General features: G+C 41.5%; 1 protein-coding gene across 2 annotated transcripts in view; it reads right to left on the reverse strand.

The window, feature by feature from the left end:
• Nucleotides 1-24,834, reverse strand: part of NR6A1 (nuclear receptor subfamily 6 group A member 1) — a 220,235-nt gene that overhangs the window by 11,788 nt on the left and 183,613 nt on the right. Inside the window, exons 4-7 of one of the 2 annotated variants that reach the window (XM_018055752.1) lie at nucleotides 16,291-16,346; nucleotides 9,765-9,919; nucleotides 8,207-8,434; nucleotides 6,569-6,823 (exon numbers count right to left, since the gene is read on the reverse strand). In XM_018055752.1, coding sequence (XP_017911241.1) covers nucleotides 6,569-6,823; nucleotides 8,207-8,434; nucleotides 9,765-9,919; nucleotides 16,291-16,346 — 694 coding nt within the window. The remainder of the gene's footprint in view (nucleotides 1-6,568; nucleotides 6,824-8,206; nucleotides 8,435-9,764; nucleotides 9,920-16,290; nucleotides 16,347-24,834) is intronic. The other variant, XM_018055753.1, reaches the window with a different exon arrangement.

Here is a 24,834-nt window from a genome sequence, read left to right on the forward strand (position 1 = left end):
GTTCAAATCCTGCTCCATCACATACAAGCTGTAAGACTTTGGGAAAGTCCTTTGACCCCTCCAAGTTTTGAGGATCTCTTCTGTAAATAACGGTTGCCTGCTTGCAGTGCAAGGCTCAAAGGGTGCTTGGGATGTAAATGTAGAGAAATACATCATTAAGATACTGCTGTTGTGATGCAGCCTTCAGTAACAATGGTAGCTACCACGAGTTGTGACTGTGTGTGTGCAACTGCCACAATGAAGAGAAAAGCTGCTGACTGTATTTAAGCTCACTGTTTCCAGCAGTGAACCTGGCAGGCCTGACTTCAGCTAGGGAGGGAGGGAAACATAAATTGAGCCTCCATGTCATGCCAGTCTCTGTGCTGGGTACTTTATATGTATTATCTCATTTAATTTAATGTTCTCAGCCCTATGGGCTAAGTGAGATTACAATTACCACTGTACAGATGAGACACTAAAGTTTCAAGGAACAGAAACGACTGCTCCATAAGCAAATGGCTAGCTTGGAACAGACTGAGAACCCTGAATCTGGGCCAACTCCCTAAGATCTTGGTTTTCTCAAAATCTGAAGTGGCCTCCATTAGCAGAGAAGACTCAATGCTGGCCATGCTGCATTCTCTGGATGAGAAGTTAGTTCCTTGAGGCAAAGACCAAGTTTTAGGCAAAGGAGCCCTAGGCTGGGGGACTAATATTCCAGGTCTCAGTGGGGAATATCTTATACCAAAAATGGAGATACTCCCAAACCAAGAAGGCAAAGTCTTAGTAGGGGAATAGGAGTCTATAAAAGCTGGGGTCAGGCCCAGTGTCTAGTCTAATTGTTCCAGACAGCTGAGTCACAGAGAAGGTGCTTAGCCTCAGAGCTGCTTCCTGGCGACATGTTCAGATCTGGGTACTGTAGCCCTTTGCTAGGCAACAAGGCCCTGTCTGGGTAGGGTCCAGAACTCCTGGGGATATTTTACTGCTGTCTGGGTTCTACTGCTTTCTGTGCTGACTCTGAAGGCTTTGCAAGGGCTTGGCTTCCTGGGCAAGCAGGACATTTTCTCTTCCCTGGGGAATGTCTGGCTCTTGTTGGGGCCAGAGTCACCTGCACTTCTCAAGCAGCAGGGGGAGCTGCTGCAGCAGCTGCTCACAATCCAGAGCCCCGTCCCTCGGCCTCAAGGCTTGGCTCCCGGTTCACGATTTGAGCCAGCATGGCTGACTGTTTCTCTCTGGCTCTTGGCCCAGTGGCTTTTACAGCTTTACTAATACTTTCCCAGATTGGTTGGTAGATTTATACTAAATAACCACTATAATAACCATATCTACTCTTCTACTATTTGTTGAGCCTTTGCTACTTCCCAGACAGTTTAAGTATTTTACATACATTATTTCATTGGATACTCCCAATAAATTCACAGATTGGATATTATAATCCTCTTTATTCACACATGGAAACAACAGCTCAGACAGATTATTTACCATACCTTTATTGTGGTCTTATATTTTACCCTCTTGATAATCTGAAAATCTGTGAGATAAGTAATACCACGTTCATGTTAGGGATGAGGATGCAGAAGAGCTATCTTCCCCAAAGTTGCAAGTGAGTAACACAAGTAAGTGGTGGTGGGGCCAAGGATGAACGTTTTCTCATCCCAAGCCTGTTGCTTTCTCAGCATTACGTTGTCCATCCCCTGACTGTCTTGTTCTTAACTGGCAACTGGGAAAGGCTACCACAGGGGCCACTGCAGGAGGTCTCTGTTCCCAGAGCAACTCAGTTCAGCGCCCGACCCAGAGTGGGTGCTGTGCACAGAACAGCCCCTCCGCTGCCTCCACGATGCTGAGACCTGCAGCAGGCAGTGTGCCTGGGGGTGAAGATCACTCCTCATCACAGTACTTTGCCAGCTACTTCTGTTCTTGAGATGTAAAAGGTCTTTACTGAAAATGCCCACTAGTATCTGTGTGGAGGCGTAGGGAGGAGATGGGATGGGGTAGGGCATGAAAGAGGAGGATGCAAGTAGAGCAGCAGTGTCAGCATCTGTCTGGTGGCCAAGCAGTGTAGCGAGCAAAGATAACGTGCTCTCCCCTCATCAGTAACCTCTTGCCCCAAGTGCTCACTCTGGCTCTGCAGACCCTGCAGGTGTGTGGCTAGCAGCCAGACCCCCAGACAGCAATGCCAAACCTATTCCTAGTTGAGTCTTGACCTGAGGGACACAAAGGAACTCCCACATGCCTGGCTTGGATATATGACCCAGCTCTGCCCTCTCGCTTGGGGAGAGCACATACCCGTTTTCCCAAGTTTTCTAGGACAGGCAACCATCATGGACCCCTGGCAGTCATGGTTGGGGGCTGGCAGCCAGCCCGGCAGCCCCCACTCAGTCTCCACAGCCTGACTGCAAAGCTTTCCTCCACACCCCGCATCCCACCCCCTGATAAACAAATTGTTCTCTGTTCCATGGGCCTGCTTTCTCCTGCAGCCGTGCCTCCTCCACATCTGCCCACTCCACAGTTCTAACGCCCCTGTATTCCCTGTCTACAAATTATCAGCACTCAAAGGCAGAAAGTTGGACAAACACACCCATTCTTCTTCTAGGTTACCATTATATAAGCATGCTGGGACAAGGAAAACATGCCTGCAAGGATCCCCCAAACCACTGGACCATTCAGTCAGCAATTGAAGCTGACACTGTGTAAGTTATGTCCCATTAAGGGAGCTGAAAGGCCCAGTTGTCTCTTTTTCATTCATCTAAATGCACCTACTCCCAGAGGCAGTCATCGGCCACAGCCTTAGAGGAACTGCCATCTCAGCACTCACATACAGATTCCAAGATGAGAAGACAGACTGTGGCTGCAAGACAGAAAGTCATACTTTTGAGAAGGCTAAAAAATGTAGTAATGGTAGAGTCTGGGCTTTGGAGCACAACAGATCAAGGTGAGAATCTCAACTCCATCTCTTTTAGCTCTGCAGCCTTGTGTTTTCACTCTCTGAACCTTTTGCTCCTCATGTGTGGAACAGGGATAATATCAGTATGGTCCCTTAGGGAAGTGGTGAGGACTAAACAAATAATGTTTGCAGAGCACTTAAGATGGATTTTGGCACAATAAACAGTCTTTAATTGTTAGCTATTATCATTGTTAACAGCAGCAGCAGTAGCATCACTTCTGTTATCACAACCGAAAGAAAAAACTGAGTTTCCTTGAACCTACAGCTAGGGCCTTAGCAAGGAAGCTAGGAGGCAACTTTCCAGAGACCTGGCAAAAATGCAGCTAGTGCTCACAAGATAGACATGCCCATTAAAGCCCATCTAGTGCAAGGCATCTTCTCCTAAGAGTGAAGGAGTCTTGATTAGGGCCAGGAGCAGTCACTGGCTGGTGCTACAATCTGCTTTAAATCAAATTCACCCAGCTCACTGTCTGATAACAGCCTGATTAAGGAAAATGGGCACCATAAATTTGATTCAATATTTGAGAAGAGAAAAGGAGGTGGTCATGTATCATCTGAGAAAGTCTTTTCGTGACAACAGGAACTCACTTGCCTTCAGCAGTTGTGAAAAACTAAAGGCATTTTGGGGGAGTGGGAGTAACGCTGGAGCAGGCAAGGTAGGAAAGAGCTATGGCCAATTACAGACTCCACAGTCTGGGTTTCCAGCAGAGTGGGGACTGCCTTACAGTGATGAGCCAGATTGCAAAGGTTCTTGTACTTCTATTTCCTCTGGACTCCTGGGCAGTTCCACATGTATCTCAGACAGGCGCATCTCTCTTCCCAGGTTCCATTATCTTGGTTAAGAGAACTGGTGCCCACTTGCCTGGCAGTATCTCAACTTCTTCACTCACTGAGGTTTACCTCCCACTGACTTTACCTCCCTGGCATCTCTTAACTCCGTGCTGCCCTCTCTAATCCCATTGTCATCGCTGCCTTGTCCAGGACTTGTTGATTTTTCCTGGGCTATGGACCAGCTTCTTACACTGTATTCTAGCTTCATCCATGCAACCCATCCTGAACTCTATAGCCGCAGCAATCTTTGTAAAATGCAACCTGACACGTAATTGCTTCATTTTGAAATGTCCTACGACTTAATACCACTGACATAATAAAATCCAAATTTTTTTAGATTAGCATTTAAGTACCCTGATGACTGTCTTTCTGTCTTTCTCTCCTGTCATTCCTCCCCTCATTTCTCTCATTCCTCCCCTGATTTCTCTCACTCTCAGATGTATTCTCTCTATACTCTAATCCACAGGATTGCATTTTGGTTACATGTTCAAACCACTCACTCAGAATCTCTATAATTTTTAGGACTCTGTGTTATTCTCCTGCCTGCCTCCTATTCTCTCTAATCTGCTTACAAAAATTCCCCTACAAGATGCAGCTCAAATGTCTCCTCCTCTTTGGCAAGCATTCCCTGATCCTGCAAGTAGAGGTACTCGTTCCCTAGTCTATGCTTTCGCAGTCCCTCGTACGGCCTCCTCAATCTCCACTAGTATCGCCCTGAACGTAGATTCTATCTGCTTCTATTTGTCCCACAACCCCCTAAATCAAGAATCTGAGCTTTCATCTCAGAGTCAGAAACCATGTCTGCACCATCTGTTATCTCAACACCTCTCCTCCCAGCACACACAATAGGTGCTCAATAAATCAGCGTCACATCAGAAATGACATGCTGAAGTTTAACTTGTATTTTTCCACTGAAGGATTCCATAGTGGAGTGGGAGTACTAACAACAAATCTATTTCTTATCCTCAGAACTCACTTGAGAGCTCAGCTGCAACTTGTGTTTCAAAGTTAGCACTGTTCAACAGAACTTTCTATGATGATGGAAATGTTCTATTGTATATCTTCAACTGTCCGATACAGCAGCCACTAGCCACATGTGGCTCCAGAGCTCTTAAAATGTGGCTAGTGTAAATGAGGAACTAAATTTTTAATTTTAAGTAATGTAAATAGCCACTTGAGGCTAGCAGCTATTATGCTGGATAGTAGAGCTCTAGATTCTCTCTGATAAGGGCCCTTTGTAGAAAGTAAAACTTCTCTCACTAGTTCAGCTGTTACTGGTCCCTGCCTTGTTCTTTCAGCTCAAGGGATTGGAAAGAGTGGGACAGGGTATTTTTTATTAAACATAAAGCCAGGGAACCCCACAAGGTCAGTGATCCCTGCCTACCTGAAGAGGGTTTGAGAAAATTCATCATCCCACAAAGGGCAGAACACACTTTTTAGACAGCCTCAGGCTGCACTGGTGGATTCTAGGCAAACAGGGAGGCCAAGCTCACTGGGCCAGTTTTGCAAACTCTGACAATATTAGAGCTGGCTTAGGCTATCCAAACACTCAGCTGGCCCAGAGTTACAGAGCAGGAGACAGGAGATTGATGGAAACAAGTGAATTAGAGGCTCAAGACAAGGGGTTAGGTTATCTGCAAAATCAGATAGCTCTGTTTAAGGACAAATGTCAGCTGGGTTAAAACTCCTGTCATTTATAGATTACCATCAAGCCAGTAAGCATCATTAATAAGGAAATATTAGAAAACTAGTGGAGAATGTACCTAGACTCTTCCCTCCCTCAGCTATGCAAAGGGCCCTTGAAGGTGTTGGAGCTTTGTTCCCAGCCTAAGTCTCTGCTTATTATGATGATTAAGTGGCAGAGGGAGATGTGCAAGAGAAGTTTGGGGGCTGGTATTCCACCTTCTCCAGCTTCCTTCCATGGAGGTACTTTTTCTTCTCTTTCTTGGTGTTCTAGAATGTCATGACTTCCATTATTTTAAACTGTCTAGTAAAGGTGAAATATTAAAATAGGATTTAAACTTTGTTTTTCACATAAATAAGTCAGCAAGTCAGAAATGTATCAATGGATCTTTTTTTCCCTGATTTTGGGGTGTCACCTGCTCTAGGCAAGGACGTTAGAAGGATCCTAGTCAGTGGAAAACATCAAGAAAGCAGAGTTCAATATTTCAGTCCCATGATCTTATCTTACTGCATCTGAGATACAGTGAAAGAGCCTAAGATTTCAATTGGGCAGGCACGGATTCAAATATAGACACTGGATTCAAATTTAAAACCCTCAAGGGCAAGTCCCTCCAAACTTCAGTTTTCTCACCTATAAAATGGGCATAAAAACACCTACAATGATGGAGGCTGTAAGAAAGAAAGACAATAATGTAAAATACCAAGCCCAGTGCTTGGCACACAGTAGGTATTACAGTAACTCCAGGGTCCTGTTCTTGGATTGTAAATGATAGCTCACAGCCCCTCACCTTACAGGAAAATTTCGGATTTCTGTTTTTTCCAGATACATTAACTCAGTAATCCAGATGTGATCAAAGTAACAGCTTAGCACTTGCTAAGTTCTGCTGCACATTATCATTTTTTCCTCGCCACTACCCTGTTGGGGCAGTTATTGTCACTACCCTACTTTATGAATTCAGAACTTGAGGATGAGAGATATGACCAAAGTTACAAGTTAGTCAGCATCTGAGTGAAGATTCATGTCCATCCCTGGGTGGCTTTAATGCTCATCCTGTGGAGTGCCAGGCACCCTGCCTTGCAGAGATGACAATGGTCTGGTTGCCTAAGACTTCCTCCCCAGCAAGGAGCTCTCACCTGTGTAGTTCTTCATCTGAGGGTGAGTACTTAGCAGTGACATCAGCCAGCTCCCCGAAGATCTGCTTGCTGTAAACAGTGAGGGAGGAGAGCAGGATTAATTCCTGCCATGTAGAGCTCAGGAGGCACGTGTAATCCTTGATTGAGAGCTCGCAGAAGAAAGGCAGTTTCTTGATCCAGGCAATCTGCCTAAAAAGCAGCTCATCAGCCAAGCGGCAAAGCAGGGCAAATAGCTCTGCTTGAGTCACAGCATATCTGGAGGGGGTATGGAGAGGGGAAAGTTACTTCTAGTGGCCAAAGCAGTGAGGATGGGGGCCAAGGAGGAGGATACTCCTAAGGGCACAAAGGGTCTCTGACAGTGGGGTCCTTGCCCTTGACCATGGATCTCCAGCTCCATTCAATTCAGTCTAATGATAAAAGGATACGACTGGGGCCCGCAGCAAGCTCAGGGCTGGAGGGGCAGGTTTGGTAAGAAAAGGTTACAAAGGGGAAAGGAGGCTTAGACATTTGAGCAGTTGTCAGGAGTATGACTTTTAATGTCGGTGTCCACTAATGCTTCACGTGTTACAAAAAAATTCCCAATCATTCGTGCACCAGTTTTGGCAATGAAAGCTCCATTAGGGTCCATCTGGTGCCCACTCAATACATGGGTTGATGTAAAACTGAGCCTCGGGGCGAGATAGCTGAAAGAGAATACAATGCATTCAGAAGCTTTTCTTGCTCTCACTGCACCCCCTGGTGGTGAGTGTTTAGGAAACTAGAGTTGCTCGACGCTTCTAAGCTACTGTGCAATGGAATGAAGGAACAGGGCCTTCCTCATCTCTCGGCTGGAGGAAATAGGGCCCCAGTTTTCTTTTTCTCAAAGCCCTGTGGTGTGACTCTTCTCCACACCCCCACACCCGATATGTAAAGGTTTGATGATGGCTTCATGGGGTCGCAAAGAGTCGGACATGACTGAGTGAGTGACTGAACTGAAATGATGATGTCTTCCCTATAGGAAGATAAGTGAATTTCCTCTTCTGAAACTGGAGACTAGCTTAAGAAATCTCAGGGTATCTTGGGCAGGCAGGGCAAAGGAGGAAATCTAAGCTTAATAACACTGAAAGAGCCTATGGTCCAGGTCAAATGTAGGCCTAAATGGCCGAACTATTATCTACTCAGGCAGAGCTGACAGGATTGAGAGTATTTCTTCCACTCCCTCAGGCCTGCACACAGAGCACATGGCACTGGGCTACCCTAGAGTATGTTGACTAGGGACATAGACAGGCCACAACTATGTTAAGAAGCCTAAACCTAATGTATGATTATATCCAGAATTACAGCTCATCTCTGGCACAGAAGCGCTCAAACCCATTCCAAGGTCTGGCTTACCTAAATCCAACCAGAAACAATAGCCCTTTAATCCCAGTTCCACAGGAAAAGATAAATAGCCCCAGTTCTATGAGAAAAGATGTTCAAGAGAAAAATGAAGAGCCACTGACTTCGATGAGCACAGATTTGTCCTCTGATGCCTGAGTCATCACTTCTTATACCCTGACTCATTGCAAAGCCTGGGGTAGAGAAGCCCGGGATGAAGGTAGGGGGTGGGGAAGGGCCCACATTGAAGCTGCAGGGCTACATACAGCAAGGCTCACTCACCCGTCCTCAATCAACATGGGTGTGCCCAGTGGCTCCAGGTCCTCGGCTGACATCAGCTGATGAATCAGACTGTATGACTGGGGATCCAGGCTTCGAGCTTGTGGGAGCAGAAGTGGCGAGTGGGCAGAATAGCTAAAAAGGTGCGGTATATATTGATAGTGTGGAGGCACAGACATCCCCATGTACTGATCCCTGAACGCCACGAATCCATTTAGTTCCATAGACCTGCTGGAGAGAAAAGTCTCATGTCAAGCAGAACCATCACAGGTCCACTGCCTCCTCAGAGGAAGTGAGCCAGGAGGTGGCTCAGGTGCTCTCTGGCTATGCTTTTTGTCTTCAGTAAGCCAGGACCATAGTCAATGGTAACACGTATGTCTCCCCTACTTGATGGGGACTCTGTGCGAGTGTGTATAGGCGTGGCTCACCTTTGGACACTTAGGACCTGGCAGAGTTGTACTGAATAAATACTGATTACATGATCTCTTTGCCACATTTGGGGAGTTTCACAGAATATTCATAGACTGTGATGACAAAGGTGAGTGTTTATATTTTATACTGCTAGGACAACTAAGTCAGAGACAGGCTAAGTGTCTCACCAGACCACAAAACAAATCAGCACCAAAGAACCTGGCATGTGGCAACAACTCCCTGGACATTCAAAGGAAGGAACAAACTAGGGAACAAATGAGTGAATAAAAACGATAATGAAATATCAAGAGAAAGGCACATTCTTATCTTCCCCCCTTTTTGGAGAAATCTAACCATTCAGTTAACTAATATTATCTAGATGAATCTCCTGTAACAGGGCTGGCAAACTATGGCCCATGGCCTGTTTTGGTAAATGACGCTTTATTAGAATACAGCCATGCTCATTCATTTACCTGTCTCTGGCTGCTTTTGCATGACAATGGCAGAACTGAGTAGCTAAGACCTAGAATGTATGGCCAGCAAAGCCTAAAATATTTATTATTTGGCCTTTATAAAAAATGTCCTATTGCAGAGATTTCTGGAGAAAAGAATCTTCCTTGGTGATGGTTGGTTATATTTCACACCTAACAGCTAACTTAAGATACCATTCTAGAACCAAGAGTCTTCAAAAACGGTTATTTCATGATACCAGCAAATCTGACTAACTTGAAAAGTTTTCACTGTTTCTTAAAATTTATAATGTGGAAATCTTCATTCTTGCTGAGGCAGAGAAATGATAGCTTAGTCCGATACTGTCAATTCCCACCTCTGCAAGTGAAAAAATAACCAAGAGAAAAGAGCTACAATTAAAATGTCATTCTGTTAGGTGAAGAAAGTATGGACACAAAAAGTGGCTATAGCACTTTAGCAGTCTGCAAAAGAATGTCAACATTTTCAGGTCTTTAGCTAAAATGTGGCTGCAAAATGCTGCTTTGCATTATCCTGACTCCTACCCCAAAAGACTGAGGAAGCAAGAGTACAGTAGCCGAGAAAGATGGGTAGGAATACCAGCCCAGCCCAGAGGCTGCTTGCTTATGAGTCCACTCTTTGAGTGACCCCCAGAGGCTGCTGGGTTTGCCTTGAAGCTCACCTGGAGGAGAGTGTAGAGCCGGGTGAGGGCTGCTTGCTCTCCGAAGCCCTGTTCCCAGGGGAACTGTGGTCGCTGTCACCATGGTTGCTCCAATGATTGGCCTCTTCCTCAAATTCTTGCCCAGACATAATCCTTTCGATCTCTTCCTCTGATATCTTTGATAAGGTATTGATATATGTTAGACTGAATGCTCAGGATGCCCTCTGTTCCTTTTTTAGGACTGAGAACTTATTTAAACTTCATGGGGATTCCTAGAACTCTCTAGAGAGAAAACCAAATTTCCTCCCCTCCACCCCCATACTTCAGGTCTTTCTCTCATAATCTTAGGACAGCTTGGCTGCTTGCCTTCCAGCACTATGGCTCACCATAGCCTTCCTTTTGCCCATTTCCCCTCCTCTCAAGCCACAAAGCCTCTAGGTTCCTCATCATTCCTCTTTGTCCTTCATCTAGTCTTTCCTATTGTTGAAACACCACTCTTCAATAGCAAACTCCTACGTGCCCTTTAAGATCCAATTCAAATGTCACCTTTGTTTTGAATCCTTCTATTACTAAGCACAGACAGACTTTTACGTCTTTCTTCTATCCACTCATATAATTCCGTGTATTTGAGACACAGAATAGCAAAACAGTTAAGAGTTTGAATTTTACAGTCAAATCACCTTTGTTCTAATCCAGGTTCTGCTGCCTTCTAGTTGTACCATCTTAGAGCAAGTCATATAATTATGTAAACCTAAGTTCCTTCATCTATATAGTGGAGAGAATAATAGTAAGTATCATATAGGATTGTTGTGAGGATTAAATTAATATATTAACACATGTTTAGAAAAGAGCCTAGCAGATAGTAACTATTATAGAAGGTTGACAATGATATCTTCATTACCACTGGATAACGTATCACAAAAATATCCCCAATAAGACCTTAGGCTATGACAGAATCTAGAAGAAAGCAGTACTCAAATAAACGCATGATGGATAAATGAATAAATGTCCACTTATTAAGTACTGACTATATACCTTTACACAAGTTTTCTTAGTAAGAAAGACATTTCTAAGCCTATTGAATAAAAGAAATTATAGCTCCAACAAGCAAACTGACCTGCCCATGTCTGAGCAGGAGTTTGAGGAAGAGGCCGGAGCAGCCATGTATGCAGTCCACTGCTCTAACTACAATGCCATACAGGGAGTGGACAAACACTTCTTCCATAAAGTGTTTAACCCAGGGTTGAGGCCAAGGTGGCTAAAGTCAGCACACAAAATCAGAGAGAGTGTTGAGTAGGAAGAATCAGATGAATTTTTGCTTTTTGTTCCTAAGAAAAGCCTGGGAGGACATTTTCTCCCCAAGTCTATCTGACTCAAAATTGCATACTTCTTTGTTGCAGCAGCCTATGAGGGAACCTAGGGCTGCTCCAGTTATAAACACAGGAGACATTTAGAACTGGAAGTCAGCCAGCACAGAAGACTTGGAGGGAAAATGAGAAATGTTTACCTGGTGCTCAAGCTGAGTGATTGGTTTTAAGTAGCTTGGACTGTATATTGAATTAGAGGGTTTGTCTTTTTTTATTCAGTCACATGTAGCCAGGAAAAAAACCCCCCAAAACCAAACCAACCCAAATCTTTTTTCTTAGAAGTCTGTAGAACACAGAACATTGTTTATATTTTATGAGACACGTGAAGACAAATGGTGCCATCAAATTACAAAATATCTACTGAGGCCCTGAATGTGTAGCCTCAGCGATGGTGGTGAAAGCAAGACCAGAACATGGAGGGCATGAGAGTACTTGAGTTTGGTGAGAAGGGCCAGTTATGGTAAAATCACGCTGATCCTGGCTGGACTCAGTTGGACTGTAGCAGTCCCTCCCTGTGGGTCCCCTGGGACACTAAACAACCACTAATGCATTGAACAGGAGATGGGGCGTGTGGGAGTGCCTGAATCTGGGTTTAAATCTCATCCACATGTCCTATCTGGGTACTTACTGTTGAGCAAATCATTCAAGTTCTCTGAACCTTAGCTCCCTCATCAGTAAAACAGAGGTAATAACACTCCCTCTTAGCTCCTGGTTCCCTCACTAGACGCTGGAGCAAACCTCACTATCTTACAGGTTTAAGTCAGATAGACTTAGAAGGTTAATCTAAGATAAAGTTATTAAGTGCATGAGCACAACAGGTCCTCAATAAGTGGAAATTCTATTCCTTCTAAGTACAATTAAGGACTTGGAGATAATAGCTCTCTCTTCCTAACAGACCACCTAGAAACAGAAAAAGACTAAAAGGAAAATTATATGCCCAGTATCAAAACCACAAATGCAATGACAGATGAAACAGATTTTTCTGCGCATCAGCTTCCTCAACTCTGGAGAGAACAGAGAGTCTGTAGATGTAAATGACTGAAGATCCCTTGGCATGGCAAAGGAACATTAGGTAATACTGAGGAAGGTTTTTCATTGAGGAAATGCTTAAGAATTCTTCCCAATGGATAAACTTTCTATTGTATCTAAATATAAAAAGAACGAATACAAATAAAGACTATATGTGAAAAGCCCATAGCTAGTATCATACCCAATGGTAAAAAATGGAAAGCTTTTCCTCTAAGATCAGGATCAAGGCAAGGATGCCCACTCTTACCACATTTATTCTAGATATTACTGGAAGTCCTCGCAGAGCACTAGGCAAATTAAAAAAAAAAGAAAGAAAAGCCATTCAAGTTAGAAAGGAAGAAGTAAAACTATTTCTGTTCACAGAAGACATAGTCTTTCTATGTCTTAAAGATGTCACCAAAAAGCTATTAGAACTAATCAAAGAATTCAGCAAGGCTGTAGGATACAAAGCCAACATGGAAAATTAGTTGCATTTTTATATACTAACAATGAATTACCTGAAGAGAAAATTAAGAAAGCAATCTCATTTACAATAGCATTAAAAAAGAATAAAATACTTATGAATAAACTTAACTAAGGAGGTGAAAGAAATTAAAGACACAAATAAATGGAAAGACATCCTGTGTTTATAGATTAAAAGACTTAACATTGTTAAAAACTACATACTATCCAAAGTGTCCTATAAATTCAATGCAATCCCTATCAAAATTCCAGTGGTATTTTTTCTGCAGAAAAAAAAAAAATCCTAAAGTTCATATGAACCCCACATAGCCAAAGAACCCCACACAGCCAAAACAATCCTGAGAAAGAACAACAAAGCTAGAGGCCTTGCATTTTCTGATTTCAAAACATATTACAGAGCTAAAGTAATCAAACAGTAAAGTGTTGGCACAGGACAGACATACAGATCCCCCAAATAAGCCCAGACATACAGTCAAAATATCTTTGACCAAGTTGCCAAGACTACACAATGGGAAAAGGAGAGTCTCTTCAACAAGTGATGCTGGGAAAACCAGCTATCCATATGCAAAAGAATGGAATTAGAGTTTTACCCACACTATGTGCAAAAAGCAACTCAATGGATTAAAGACAAACATAAAAATTTAAAAATTCCTAAAACCAAACATAGAGAAAAAGTTTCTGGGCACTAATTTTTTTTTAATTGAAGTACAGTTGATTTACAACGTTGTGTTAGTTTCAGGTTTATAGCACAGCGATTCAGTATTTTTGCAGTCTATTCCATTATAGGTACAAGATAATGGGTATAATTCCCTGTGCTACAAAGCATTATCCTGTTGCTTATCTATTTTATATATAGTAGCTCATATGTATTAATCCAATAACCCTAATTTATCAATGAATTTGTGACTATGACACCAAAGCAAAAACAGACAAATGGAATTACATTAAACTAAAGACTTCTCCAAAACAAAGTCAACAAAGTGAACAGGCACCCTCCAGAAAATTTTTACAAACCATATATCTGATAAAGGTTAATATTCAAAATATATAAGGAGTTCCTACAACCCAATAGTCAATTAAACTAATCGGCCTGATTAAAAAATAGCAAAATACTTAATAGACATTTCCCCAAAGAAAACAAATGAATTCCCAAAAGGCATATAAAAAGATGCTCTATGTCACCAATCATCAGGGAAATGCAAATCAAAGCTGTAATGAGAGATCACCTCATACCTATTTGGATGGCCAGAATCAAACAAACAACTACACAAACAAACAAAAACTCCCAAGAAAACAAGAAGTGCTGGAGAGGATGGGGAAAATTAGAACCCTATGCACTTGGGTGGGAATATAAAATGGTGTGGTGACTACGTAAAAATAGTATGGAGGTTTCTCAAAAACTTAAAAACAGAATTACCATATGACCCAGTAATCCCACTCAGGTATTTATTCAAAAGAGTTGAAACTAGGATCTTGAAGAGATATTTGCACTCCCATGTTCACTGTAGCCAAGGCCACTGTCACTACAGCCAAGAGGTAGAAACACTCTAACTGTCCATCAGTGGATGAATGAACAAAATGTGCTATGTATTACTTACAATAACCAGGCCGTGGAAGCAACCTAAATGTCCATCAACAGAGGAATGGATAAAGGTGTGGCACATATATACATATACACGGTGGAATATTATCCAGCCATAAAAAAGAATGAAACAATGCCATCTGCAGCAACATGGATGGGACCCAGAGATTGCCATACCAAGTGAAAGCAAGCCAAGGAAAGACAAATATCATATGATATAGCTTTTATGTGGGATCTAAAAAAATAGTACAAATGAACTGATGTAGAAAACAAAGTTATGGTTACCAGGGGGATAATGGGTGGGGGAAAAATTGGGAGACTGGGACTGAGAATCTCCTACACTAGTACTTATCTATAAAATAGCTAACTAAAAAGGGACCTATTTTACAGTACAGGGAACTCTAGTCAACACTCAGTAATAGCCTATAATGGGAACAGAATCTAAAAAAAGAGTGGATTAATTCACTTTGTTGTACAACAGAAACACAACATTGAAGATCAACTATACTCCAATAAAAATTAAAAGCAAAAATCATAGAGCAAAAACAAAAAACCCAAAATGTGCTATATACAAAAATGGAGTATTACTCAGCTTTAAAAAGGAAGGAATCCTGTCACGTGCTACAACATGGATGAATCTTAAGGACATTACGCTAAGTGAAATAAGGCAATCACAGAAAGAAAAGTGCTACATGAATCCACTTGTATGATGTATCAAAAGTTGTCAAACTCTTAGAAGGGGAAAGTAGAATGATGGTTGTCAGGGATTGCGGGGAGGGAGAAATATGGAGTTACTATTATAGTTTCAGTCACAAGCTTTAAAAAAAGTTCTAGAGATTTGCTATACAAAACGTGCATATAGCTGACACTACTGTATTGTACACTTAATTTGTTAGGGAGGTGTATTTCATGTTATATGTTTTTATCACACAAAATAGAGCAGATATGAATGCAGACTGAAATATATTAATTTGTAAGACATATACATGATCTGAATAAATGAATAGAAGTTTTGATTAAACAGAGACTCCAACTGAGTGCATATGTATACCAGGCTCACATGACAGAAAACCCTCCCATACATCATCAGTGTATGTCTTAAAACAATTCTGAATTCCTGTCTTTCTCTCATTCCCCCACATTCAATTGGATAACTCCTACCAATTTTACCTATTAAATATTTCTTGCATCTATTCCCTTTCCTCAATCTGCACTATTACTGCCCTACTTGAAACCACAGTCTGTATCTCTTGCCTGGACTTCTGTAACATTCTCCCCCTGCCTCCTGCTTTTTTCTTGGGGGGATTACATGGTATGTGGGATCTTATCTCCCCAACTAGGGATAGAACCCACATCCCCTGCAATGGAAGCATGGAGCCTTAACCACTGGATCACGAGGGAAGTCCTATAAAACCCTTTTAACTGCTTTTTCTTTGCCACGAGTTTCACCTACCTTTAACCCAGCTCTTCAAAAACATGTCTTTCCCACTAGACTGAGTTTACAGTACAGGGAGTCTGGTAAACAGTAAGTACTACTGAGTAAATGTTTGTGGGACTGAATGTGTATTACCTTCCTCACTTTACAAATAAGGCAATGAACTTTAGGTGGAAATACCTTTAACAACATTGAATAGCTAAGTAGTCTTGCTGATTTCTGCCAGACTAACTACAACCCACAACCTTAAGTGACTGACATAAAAATCCTCTGGGAAATTCCCTGGAAGTCTAGTGGTTAGAACTCCATGCTGTCACTGTTGAGGGCCTGAGTTCAATCCCTGGTCAGGGAAGTAAGATCCCAAAAGCCATGTGGGCAAAAAGTTAACAAGTAAATTATCCTCTGGATGCTTTAGAACCAGAATTGGGTTCACCTTCTGTAAAAATCCTTTAAGCAAGTTGAGGGATCACAAGAACTTTAATCATTATCTTTTATATATTTAAGATTTGCAAAACACATTCATACCCAGGTTCTAAAAGCAGTTTAACAGGAATGAAAGTAAAGTTGGCTCCCCACCAGAAGCAGAGAGGAGGATCAAGGTAAGCAGCTTCAGGAGCATCTGGAGGCTTCAGCTTCCAGGGTGCACCACACAGAGTAAGACCCAGAACTCACCTGGACTGGCCCAATGCTCTTATTCCGGCCTCCAGGCATGCCATCTTCTCTGATCGCTGGAAGTAAATATAAAATAGTAAGAAGCATGCCCACAAGACACTAGGCACAAAAAGAAAACTTATTTGGCCAAAAGCACAAGGTAGTAATTGGTGAAGCTAAGATTAAAACACAGGTCTTTCTGGACCCGAAGCACATATTCTTTCCATCATAGGCAGCAGATACTTTTGGGCTTCCAAGGCACTGGATACACACACTGTATACATTCAATATGCTCAACAAACACGATGGCATTATTAGTAGTCCTACAGCTACAAATATCCCACCAGGATGATGAATTTGAAAGCCTTGATAAATTCAAGAAGGTTCAGTTCAGTTCAGTCGCTCAGTCATGTCCGACTCTTTGCGACCCCATGAATCACAGCACGCCAGGGCTCCCTGTCCGTCACCAACTCCTACAGTTTACCCAAACTCATGTCCATCGAGTCGGTGATGCCATCCAGCCACCTCATCCTTTGTCGTCCCCTTCTCCTCCTGCCCTCAATCCCTCTCAGCATCAGTCTTTTCCAATGAGTCAACTCTTTGCATGAGGTGGCTAAAGTATTGGAGTTTCAGCTTCAGCATCAGTCCTTCCAATGAACACCTAGGACTGATCTCCTTTAGGATGGACTGGTTGGACCTCCTTGCAGTCCAAGGGACTCTCAAGAGTCTTCTCCAACACCACAGTTCAAAAGCATCAATTCTTCGGTGCTCACCTTTCTTCACAGTCCAACTCTCACATCCATACATGACCACTGGAAAAACCATAGCCTTGACTAGATGGACCTTTGTTGGCAAAGTAATGTCTCTGCTTTTGAATATGCTATCTAGGTTGGTCATAACTTTCCTTCCAAGGAGTAAGCGTCTTTTAATTTCATGGCTGCAATCACCATCTGCAGTGATTTTGGAGCCCAAAAAATAAAGTATGACACTGTTTCTACTGTTTCCCCTTCTATTTCTGGAGACAAAAAGAATATTTCCATTTTTAAATACAATATTTTTACTTTCAGGTTAGGTTATCCAATCTATAAAGTCCTTAGGGCATGGTTGGTTGACTGTAAAGGTAAAGGCTCCAAGCCTAACAGTTACCTGGGATAACTGAAAGGCTGACAGGAAGTTCATTTTCCTTAAAGCAGACATCATTCTTGGTCTTAGAAGAATACACATTTCAACTTAGACAAACTTGAGTCTAAATCCTGTTTTTGCCAGGTCTGAGTAATTACAAACAAGTTTCTTCATCTCTCTGAATTTCAGTTTTACAGAAAAACAAAGAGGAATATTAGAACCTGTCTTATGGGGAATTGTGAGGGTTAGCTAATTTAGCTAAAGCTCCAAGAATAGGACTTGGCATTTCCTGGTGGCTCAGAAGGCAAAGAATCTGCCTGCAATGCAGGAGACCTGGGTTTGATCCCTGGGTTGGGAAGATCCCCTGGAGAAGGAAATGGCAACCCCACTCCAATATTCTTGCCTGGGAAATCCCATGGACAGAGGAGATTGGTGGGCTGCAGTCCATGGGGTTGCAAAGAGTTAGATACGATTGAGTGACTACTTTCCACTTATGAAGTAGGAGGTAACAGTCTATTTTAAAAGGCTACTGTGGATTGGGGGCAAGAAACATATACAGCTAGATATATATTACCTAGAGACATGATGGTTGTTCTCTTTGAACCTAATTTCAAGTTCTAAACATCTTAAAATTCCTTTGCTGCTGTTTCAGGGCCAGTGACAGTCTTTAGACACTTCTATTTCCAAAACTGATATCTCACACATACCTTTGCTTCAGCTCACAGGTACAGAACAAAAATCTATCATTGGCAGGTATAACACTGAATATTTCTCACTTGATGTTTCACTCTCAATGTCTTAGAGGTGAGGAAGGAATTCAACATGCTTTCCTTCTTGTTTAAAGTGCCATAATTTTAAAAGATTTACATCTTATCAATTTCTTGCTCTGTTATTTAAAAACTTGTGTTTTCCCTCAACCCCACCTGGAGTAAGAAACTCATATACATGTTAGGTGTTGTCATGCGTAAAGTTAACCCATGAGTAAAGTATTATTAGTATTATCACTCCCACTGAACAAATAACTCTAATGCTCAGAAAAATATTCTCCTTTGGGTGATAGAAACTAAATATTAGAATAAAGATTTGGAGCCCAGGCTATGGGTTAAGACCAACTTTCTTTCCACCACTATAATTTCCCAAAATGTGTGTGCATCCCACTGGAGAAACATAATTTTAGGTTGTGCATAGATAATGTCTTAATTATACACTTATCCTAATGTGCATTAAAAAAAAATACTGATTTTCCATTCACTGAAGTGCTAAAAACTACTTGAAAATTCACTTTGATTTTTTAAAAAAGATAATTTAAAGAACATAAAATAAACAATAGTACTGGTTTAATCAGAGATGGTAACATTTGCTAAAATGGCATGAAACTGCCTAAAGTGTGGGCAACAACATTATGTGTCATAGTGCCTCTGTTAAAACAAAAATTTGGCTCATACTTTAAAACTTATATCATACTCAGATCTATTGATCCTCACAACAACCTTAAAAAGTATATATTAGAAGTGTGTTTTTTACATCTGTATCTCCTTTGCTACAGATGTAAAGAACAGATTTTTGGACTCAGTGGGAGAAGGCGAGGGTGGGATGATTTAAGAGAATAGCACTGAAGCATGTACAATACCGTATGTAAAATAGATGGACAGTGTAAGTTCGATGCATGAAGCAGGGCACCCAAAGCTGGTGCTCTGGGATAACCCAGAAGGATGGGGTGGGGAGGGAGGTGGGAAGGGAGGTAGGAGGGGTCAGGATGGGAGGGACACACGTGTATACCTGCGGCCAATTCATGTTGCTATATGGCAAAAACCATCTCAATATTGTAAAGCAATTATCCTCCAATTAAAATAAATAAATTAAAAAATAAACAGCAGTGCATGCACGCACGCACACACGCACAAAGTATACGTTAATATCCTATGCAGTTTAAACAAAAAGGGACTGGTTCACGGTTACTCAGTTAAGAACTGATAGAGCAGGGATTTCAATTTAGGTCTTCTTATTCTAAAGCTGTACTTGTTCCTTGATGCTACATTGAGTTAAGAGCAAGTTTTTCAGCAGGGCTGAGTCTTTCTGGTAGTGAACTTACTTACAACAACAAAACAAAGGGCTTTTGCGTAGGATCACAGAAAGAGTTCTGCTGCACCTCTCATCTAAACCTAAGAGAATGACATCAGCTATGGTTCTTCTATCTGCTCAAAAGAAGCACAAATATTTTTCCTGCTCTAGAATGCATTCCTCACCTGGTTAGGCGTTGGCAGCCAACCAAACCCAGAAACCAGAAAGACAGACACGAAGCTAACTACATCAAATCCCTGCTCAAAATCCACTGGGTTCATTGTGGTCTACGGGTTAATTAAATTCAAGTTCCCTCGCTTGGCATTCAAGATTCTCTGGGATCTGGTTCTTATGGGACTCTCCATTCTCATCTTATGCCATAAATGTTACATTGTACCTATAGAGAACTGTTAGTTCCCGAATATGCCATGCTGTTTTACAACACAGTTTTGCCTCTGCACATATTGTTGCCTCTATTCAGCAAGAAACTTTATAGTGGAAAATCTGATGACATCACCTTACCCAAGTGAGACCACCTGAACCAAGTGGTCCAAGGTAACATGACCAATAATAGGACAAACTTATACCATGTACTCTTTTTAATTTTTAAATTTATATTATTTAATTTTGGCTGTGCTGGGTCATGCTGCACAGGCTTTTTCTGAGCACAGGCCCAATAGCTGTGGCACAGGAGCTTCGTTGCTCTGTGGCATGTGGGATCCTCCTGGATCAGGGATCAAACTTCTGTCTCCTGTATTGGCAGGTGGATTCTTTACCAATGAGCCACCAGGGAAGCCCGTCATGCACTCCTGACAGGATGTACTAAAAGGACACAACACTGCATTTGTGGCATTCTCACCAAAACTGCATCAAGAGCAACCTAACTGTGAGAAAACTGACAAACCCAAACTAAGGGACAGTCTAGAGAATAAATGATTTTAGATGAGAAAAGAATAAGGAACCACTTCAGACTAAAGGTGATTAAAGAGACCTATAAACTAAATACAGTGTGTGATTTTGCACTGGCTCCTGGATTAGAAAATAGAAATTGCTACAAGGGACATTGGGATAACTAGTGAAACTTAGATAGGTCGGGCAATTAAACAATAGTATTGTTGTTGCTGTTCAGTTGTCAAGTCATTCCCGACTCTCTGCGACACCATGAACTGCAGCATGCCAGGCTTCCCTGTCCTTCACTATCTCCCTGAGTTTGCTCAAACTTACATCCATTGAGTTAGTGATACCATCCAACTATCTGTCGCTCCCTTCTCCTCTTGCTCTCAATCTTTTCCAACATTGGGGTCTTTTCCAATGAGTTGGCTCTTCACAGCAGGTGCCCAAAGTATTGGAGCTTCGATTTTAGCACCAGTTCTTTCAGTGAAAATTTAGGGTTGATTTCCTTTAGGATGGACTGGATTGATCTCCTTGCAGTCCAAGGGACTCTCAAAGAGTCTTCTCCAGCACCACAGTTCCAAGGCATCAATTCTTCAGTGCTCAGCCTTCTTTATGGTCCAATTCTCATATCCATACATGACTACTAAAAAAACCATAGCTTTGACTATAGGGATGACTTGTCAGCAAGTGATGGCTCTGCTTTTTAACACACTGTGCAGATTTGTCATAGCTTTTCTTCCAAAGAGCAAGCATCTTTTAATTTCATATTAATAGTATTATGTCATGTTAAATCTCCTGATTTTGATAACAGTGCTGTAATTATGCGAGAAGCGAAGGGGGATGAATCTTCAACTTACTCTCAAATAGTTAATAATACACATTAAGGAAGAGTGACCGAAGCAGGAGTCATTTTTACAAAGCTCTTTAAGTTTCTAAGGAGTTTGAGCTTCTTTTCCTTCACGATTTCTGCTCAAATATTTTCTCTCCCTCATAGTACTCCATTGTTTCTCCTGGTCCAGTGACATGGCAATGCCACAGCATCACTATCTCACAATGTCCTACAAACACCAACCTCCTCCAAGAAGGTTGACTTGGAGGACTTTTGAACTAGTTATCTAGCAAGTTATGAGACAACAAAGCTAAGGGAATTTTATATTTCCACAAAACTACTTAACTGATATGAATTTCCCATGCGGCTCAGTGTAGTTTCCTCTTGCCTCTAATGATTTTAACAATATTCCCCTCACCCAACTTCCTATCCTGTCTCCCCTATCCCTGACCAACCACACTCAATTCATCAAACCAGGAAGCATCCTACACCAAAAGGGATGTAAGAGAAAAGTAAGACTTGGTCACAACCCTTGAAAGATCACTCAGTAATGGGGAGAACAGACAAAGAGCACAAGGTGATCATTACTCTGCAGAGGGCAAAAATGGGTTACAGAAGTTCAAGAAGGTCATCAGGTGAGTGGGAGGTGGTGTCAGAGAAGGCTTCTTAGAAGATGTTACAAATAAAAACTGAGTGAATAAGTCAGGTGAAGAAAAAGGGGGTAGAATATTCCAGGAAGATAAAACCAAATGTGCAAAGCTGCCAAAACATGAAACATCCTTGAGTTCTTAAGAGAACTGCATATGTGGGAAGAGCACATAATTCTTCCCCCTATATGGAGGGGAGGAAAGGGATGCCAGAGGAGTCTTGAAAATTATTCTGAGGACTCCTGACTTTACCTAAAGACTGCAAGATGTGTGAGGAAAATGTGTATTGGGGGCACTCAGGTAGTAGTGGGGATGAAAAGAAAGGATCCAGCCTCTACTTCCCACCATTATTTAAATCTCCCTCATTGACTTGTTAATTAATTTCCTGACCAGCCAATTTTGAGTTCTGAAAAGATATCTGTGTCAAAGATGGGGGACAGAGACTGAGGGTACACATGGCAGCTGTATTTTTTAATAGTTAATCTTTAAAATTTGAGGCCAAGTTTAGATTTATAGAACAATGGTAAAAATAATAGAGAATTTCCATATACTCCTCACCCAGCTTTCACTTCTGTAAACTAAGCTTACACAGCCACAGACCATTCATCAGAACTAGAAAATTAACTTTGGCACAACACTATTCACCAAAGACTTTATTCAGATTTTCCTAGTTCTACTAATATCCTTTTCCTGTTTCAGAATCCAACCCAGGATCTCACAATGCATGTAGTTGTCATGCTTCCAGAGTCTCCTCCAGTCTGCGACAGCTTCTTAGTCTTTATCTTTTATGACCTTGACACTTTTGGAGACTTTTGTAGAATGCCAGTTATTTTGAAGAATATTGCTCGATTTGGGCTTTGGGGAATGAACCTCTCCATCTCTGTGTGTGTACATGTGCACGTGTGCTCTTCTTAGTGATCATATTGGGGATACATGATGTCCATGTAAACACATTCATGTTACTCTTGATCTCTTGGCTAAAGGATATCTGTCAGAATTCTCTACTGAAAAGTACTATTTTTCTCTTTGTAATTACTAAATATTCTGAGACTTCTAAATACTCTGATTCTGCTCAAATCTATGGCCTCTAATTTTAGCATCCATCAGTAGATCTTGCCTATAGCAACTACTGTGGTGCTCTAATGGTGACTGTCCATCTCTCTTATTTTCTCTACACTTACTAATTAGAATTCTTCAGTAAGGAAGAACCATCATTTCTCTATTTACTCAATACGTTTTATCAGTATGAACTCATGGATATTTTATTCTTTGGATTATAAACTAACATATATCTATATCTATAGCACATTCTAACTTTTTGGCACCACAAGATGCTCCAGACTTATCTTATATATTCCCTGCCTCAGTCCTAAAGTCAACCAGTTCTCCAGGGAGTCCTGATTCCTTTTACTGATATTAAGAAACCAAGGCGTGGATACTAGGTGTGCTCGTTACTCTTGGGGTTGTAACTGCTTCTAGCCCTTCACAATGCCTAGAGTCAGGCAATATATGTATATATATAAAATTCATTTATCTACATAATAACTATTTTTTTTAATCTATCTAAACATGAATCCATGTTACAACCACCTCTGAGTCTAATCTAGCATCAGAGGTTTCATTCTAGCCTTCCTCTTTCCTGATTTATAACTTCTTTCCCTGTTGTGAGAAACTCAACTCTCATTATCAACAATGTATTTACTTATGTGTTCAACCCTAGTAATACAAACAAAGTAGTGAAAGAATTCCTAAACCATAACCTTGAGAGAATCAAATTTATAAATCAGAGTGCTTTGTTTGTATACAGTTCTTTTTGTCTTTAATTTTAATAGTATACAGTCAAAATGCTATTTCCCAAGGCTAGCTCTTTTCTTCTTCATTCTTTTCAATGAGCCTTTGTGATTTATTTTTATTACTAGTTAGATTTGCCATAGCCTACAGTTTATTTACTCCCCCTTCCATAATGGTTGCTCAAAAAAATTATATGCAGTAAAATTCACTTCTTTTGCGGTGTTCAGTTCTATAGGTTTTGACAAGATACATAAAATTATGTGTCAAACACCATAGTTCTATTGCCCCCAAAATACTCCAATGGCAACTGCAATTTTAATTCTGCTTTCTCAGCACCAACCAGTAGGTGGCAGGGTTTCTCTCTGAGACAAAGCCTTCACTATGCAACTGAGCCTGCCTGCTTGGCATGCAAATAAACCTAGTAAGGCAGCTTTACATCCCTCACACCTCCTGTGTCATTTTCTCCTAGATATGGTTAGACGATTTCTGTGGGTAAGCTTCTTCTTCTCTGAAACAGGCAAATTTGGCTGGAAGCCTCAGAATCTTAACACACTGAATTAACAGGATGGTTCATCAGAAAACAGTCAATGAAAAAAAAAAAAAAAGAAAACAGTCAAGAAGGCAACCCATAAACATGCTCTAATAAAACTCAATGAAGGCATGGCTTCCCTGGTGGCTCAGATGATAAAGAATCTGCCTGCAATGCAGGAGACTCAGGTTCAATCCCTAGGTCAGGAAGATCCCCTGGAGAAGAGTATGGCAACCCACTCCAGTATTCTTGCCTGGGAAATCCTACAGAGGAGCCTGGCGGGCTATAGCCCATGGGGTTGCGAAGAGTCGGACATGACTGAGCGACTAACAGTCCCACTCTCTCTCTCAATGACAGCAACAAAGGAAGATGAGAAAACTGGAGACCAAAATCAAATTAGATAAATATGAGACACATGAATGACCAGACTCTCTTTTCAAGACATTACTTGTTTGGTATTGGGGAATTTCTATATGAGTAAACTGACAGTGGGGACAGGAGAGGATTTTCAGGGAGAGGAAGGACCCCATGGACCAGCATTTCCTGCATTAGCCAGTGAATTCTTCACCACTGAGCCACCTGGGAAGCCCGTATCTCTCACCTTTCTTCGTAATAGCCAAGTTTACAATTTTAAAAACATACACAATTTAAAAAACCAGTCTGAAGGATATCTGAGTGTATCTACAAAACCA

Source organism: Capra hircus, chromosome 11, assembly GCF_001704415.2.
Source record: "Capra hircus breed San Clemente chromosome 11, ASM170441v1, whole genome shotgun sequence".
Lineage (NCBI taxonomy): Eukaryota > Metazoa > Chordata > Mammalia > Artiodactyla > Bovidae > Capra > Capra hircus.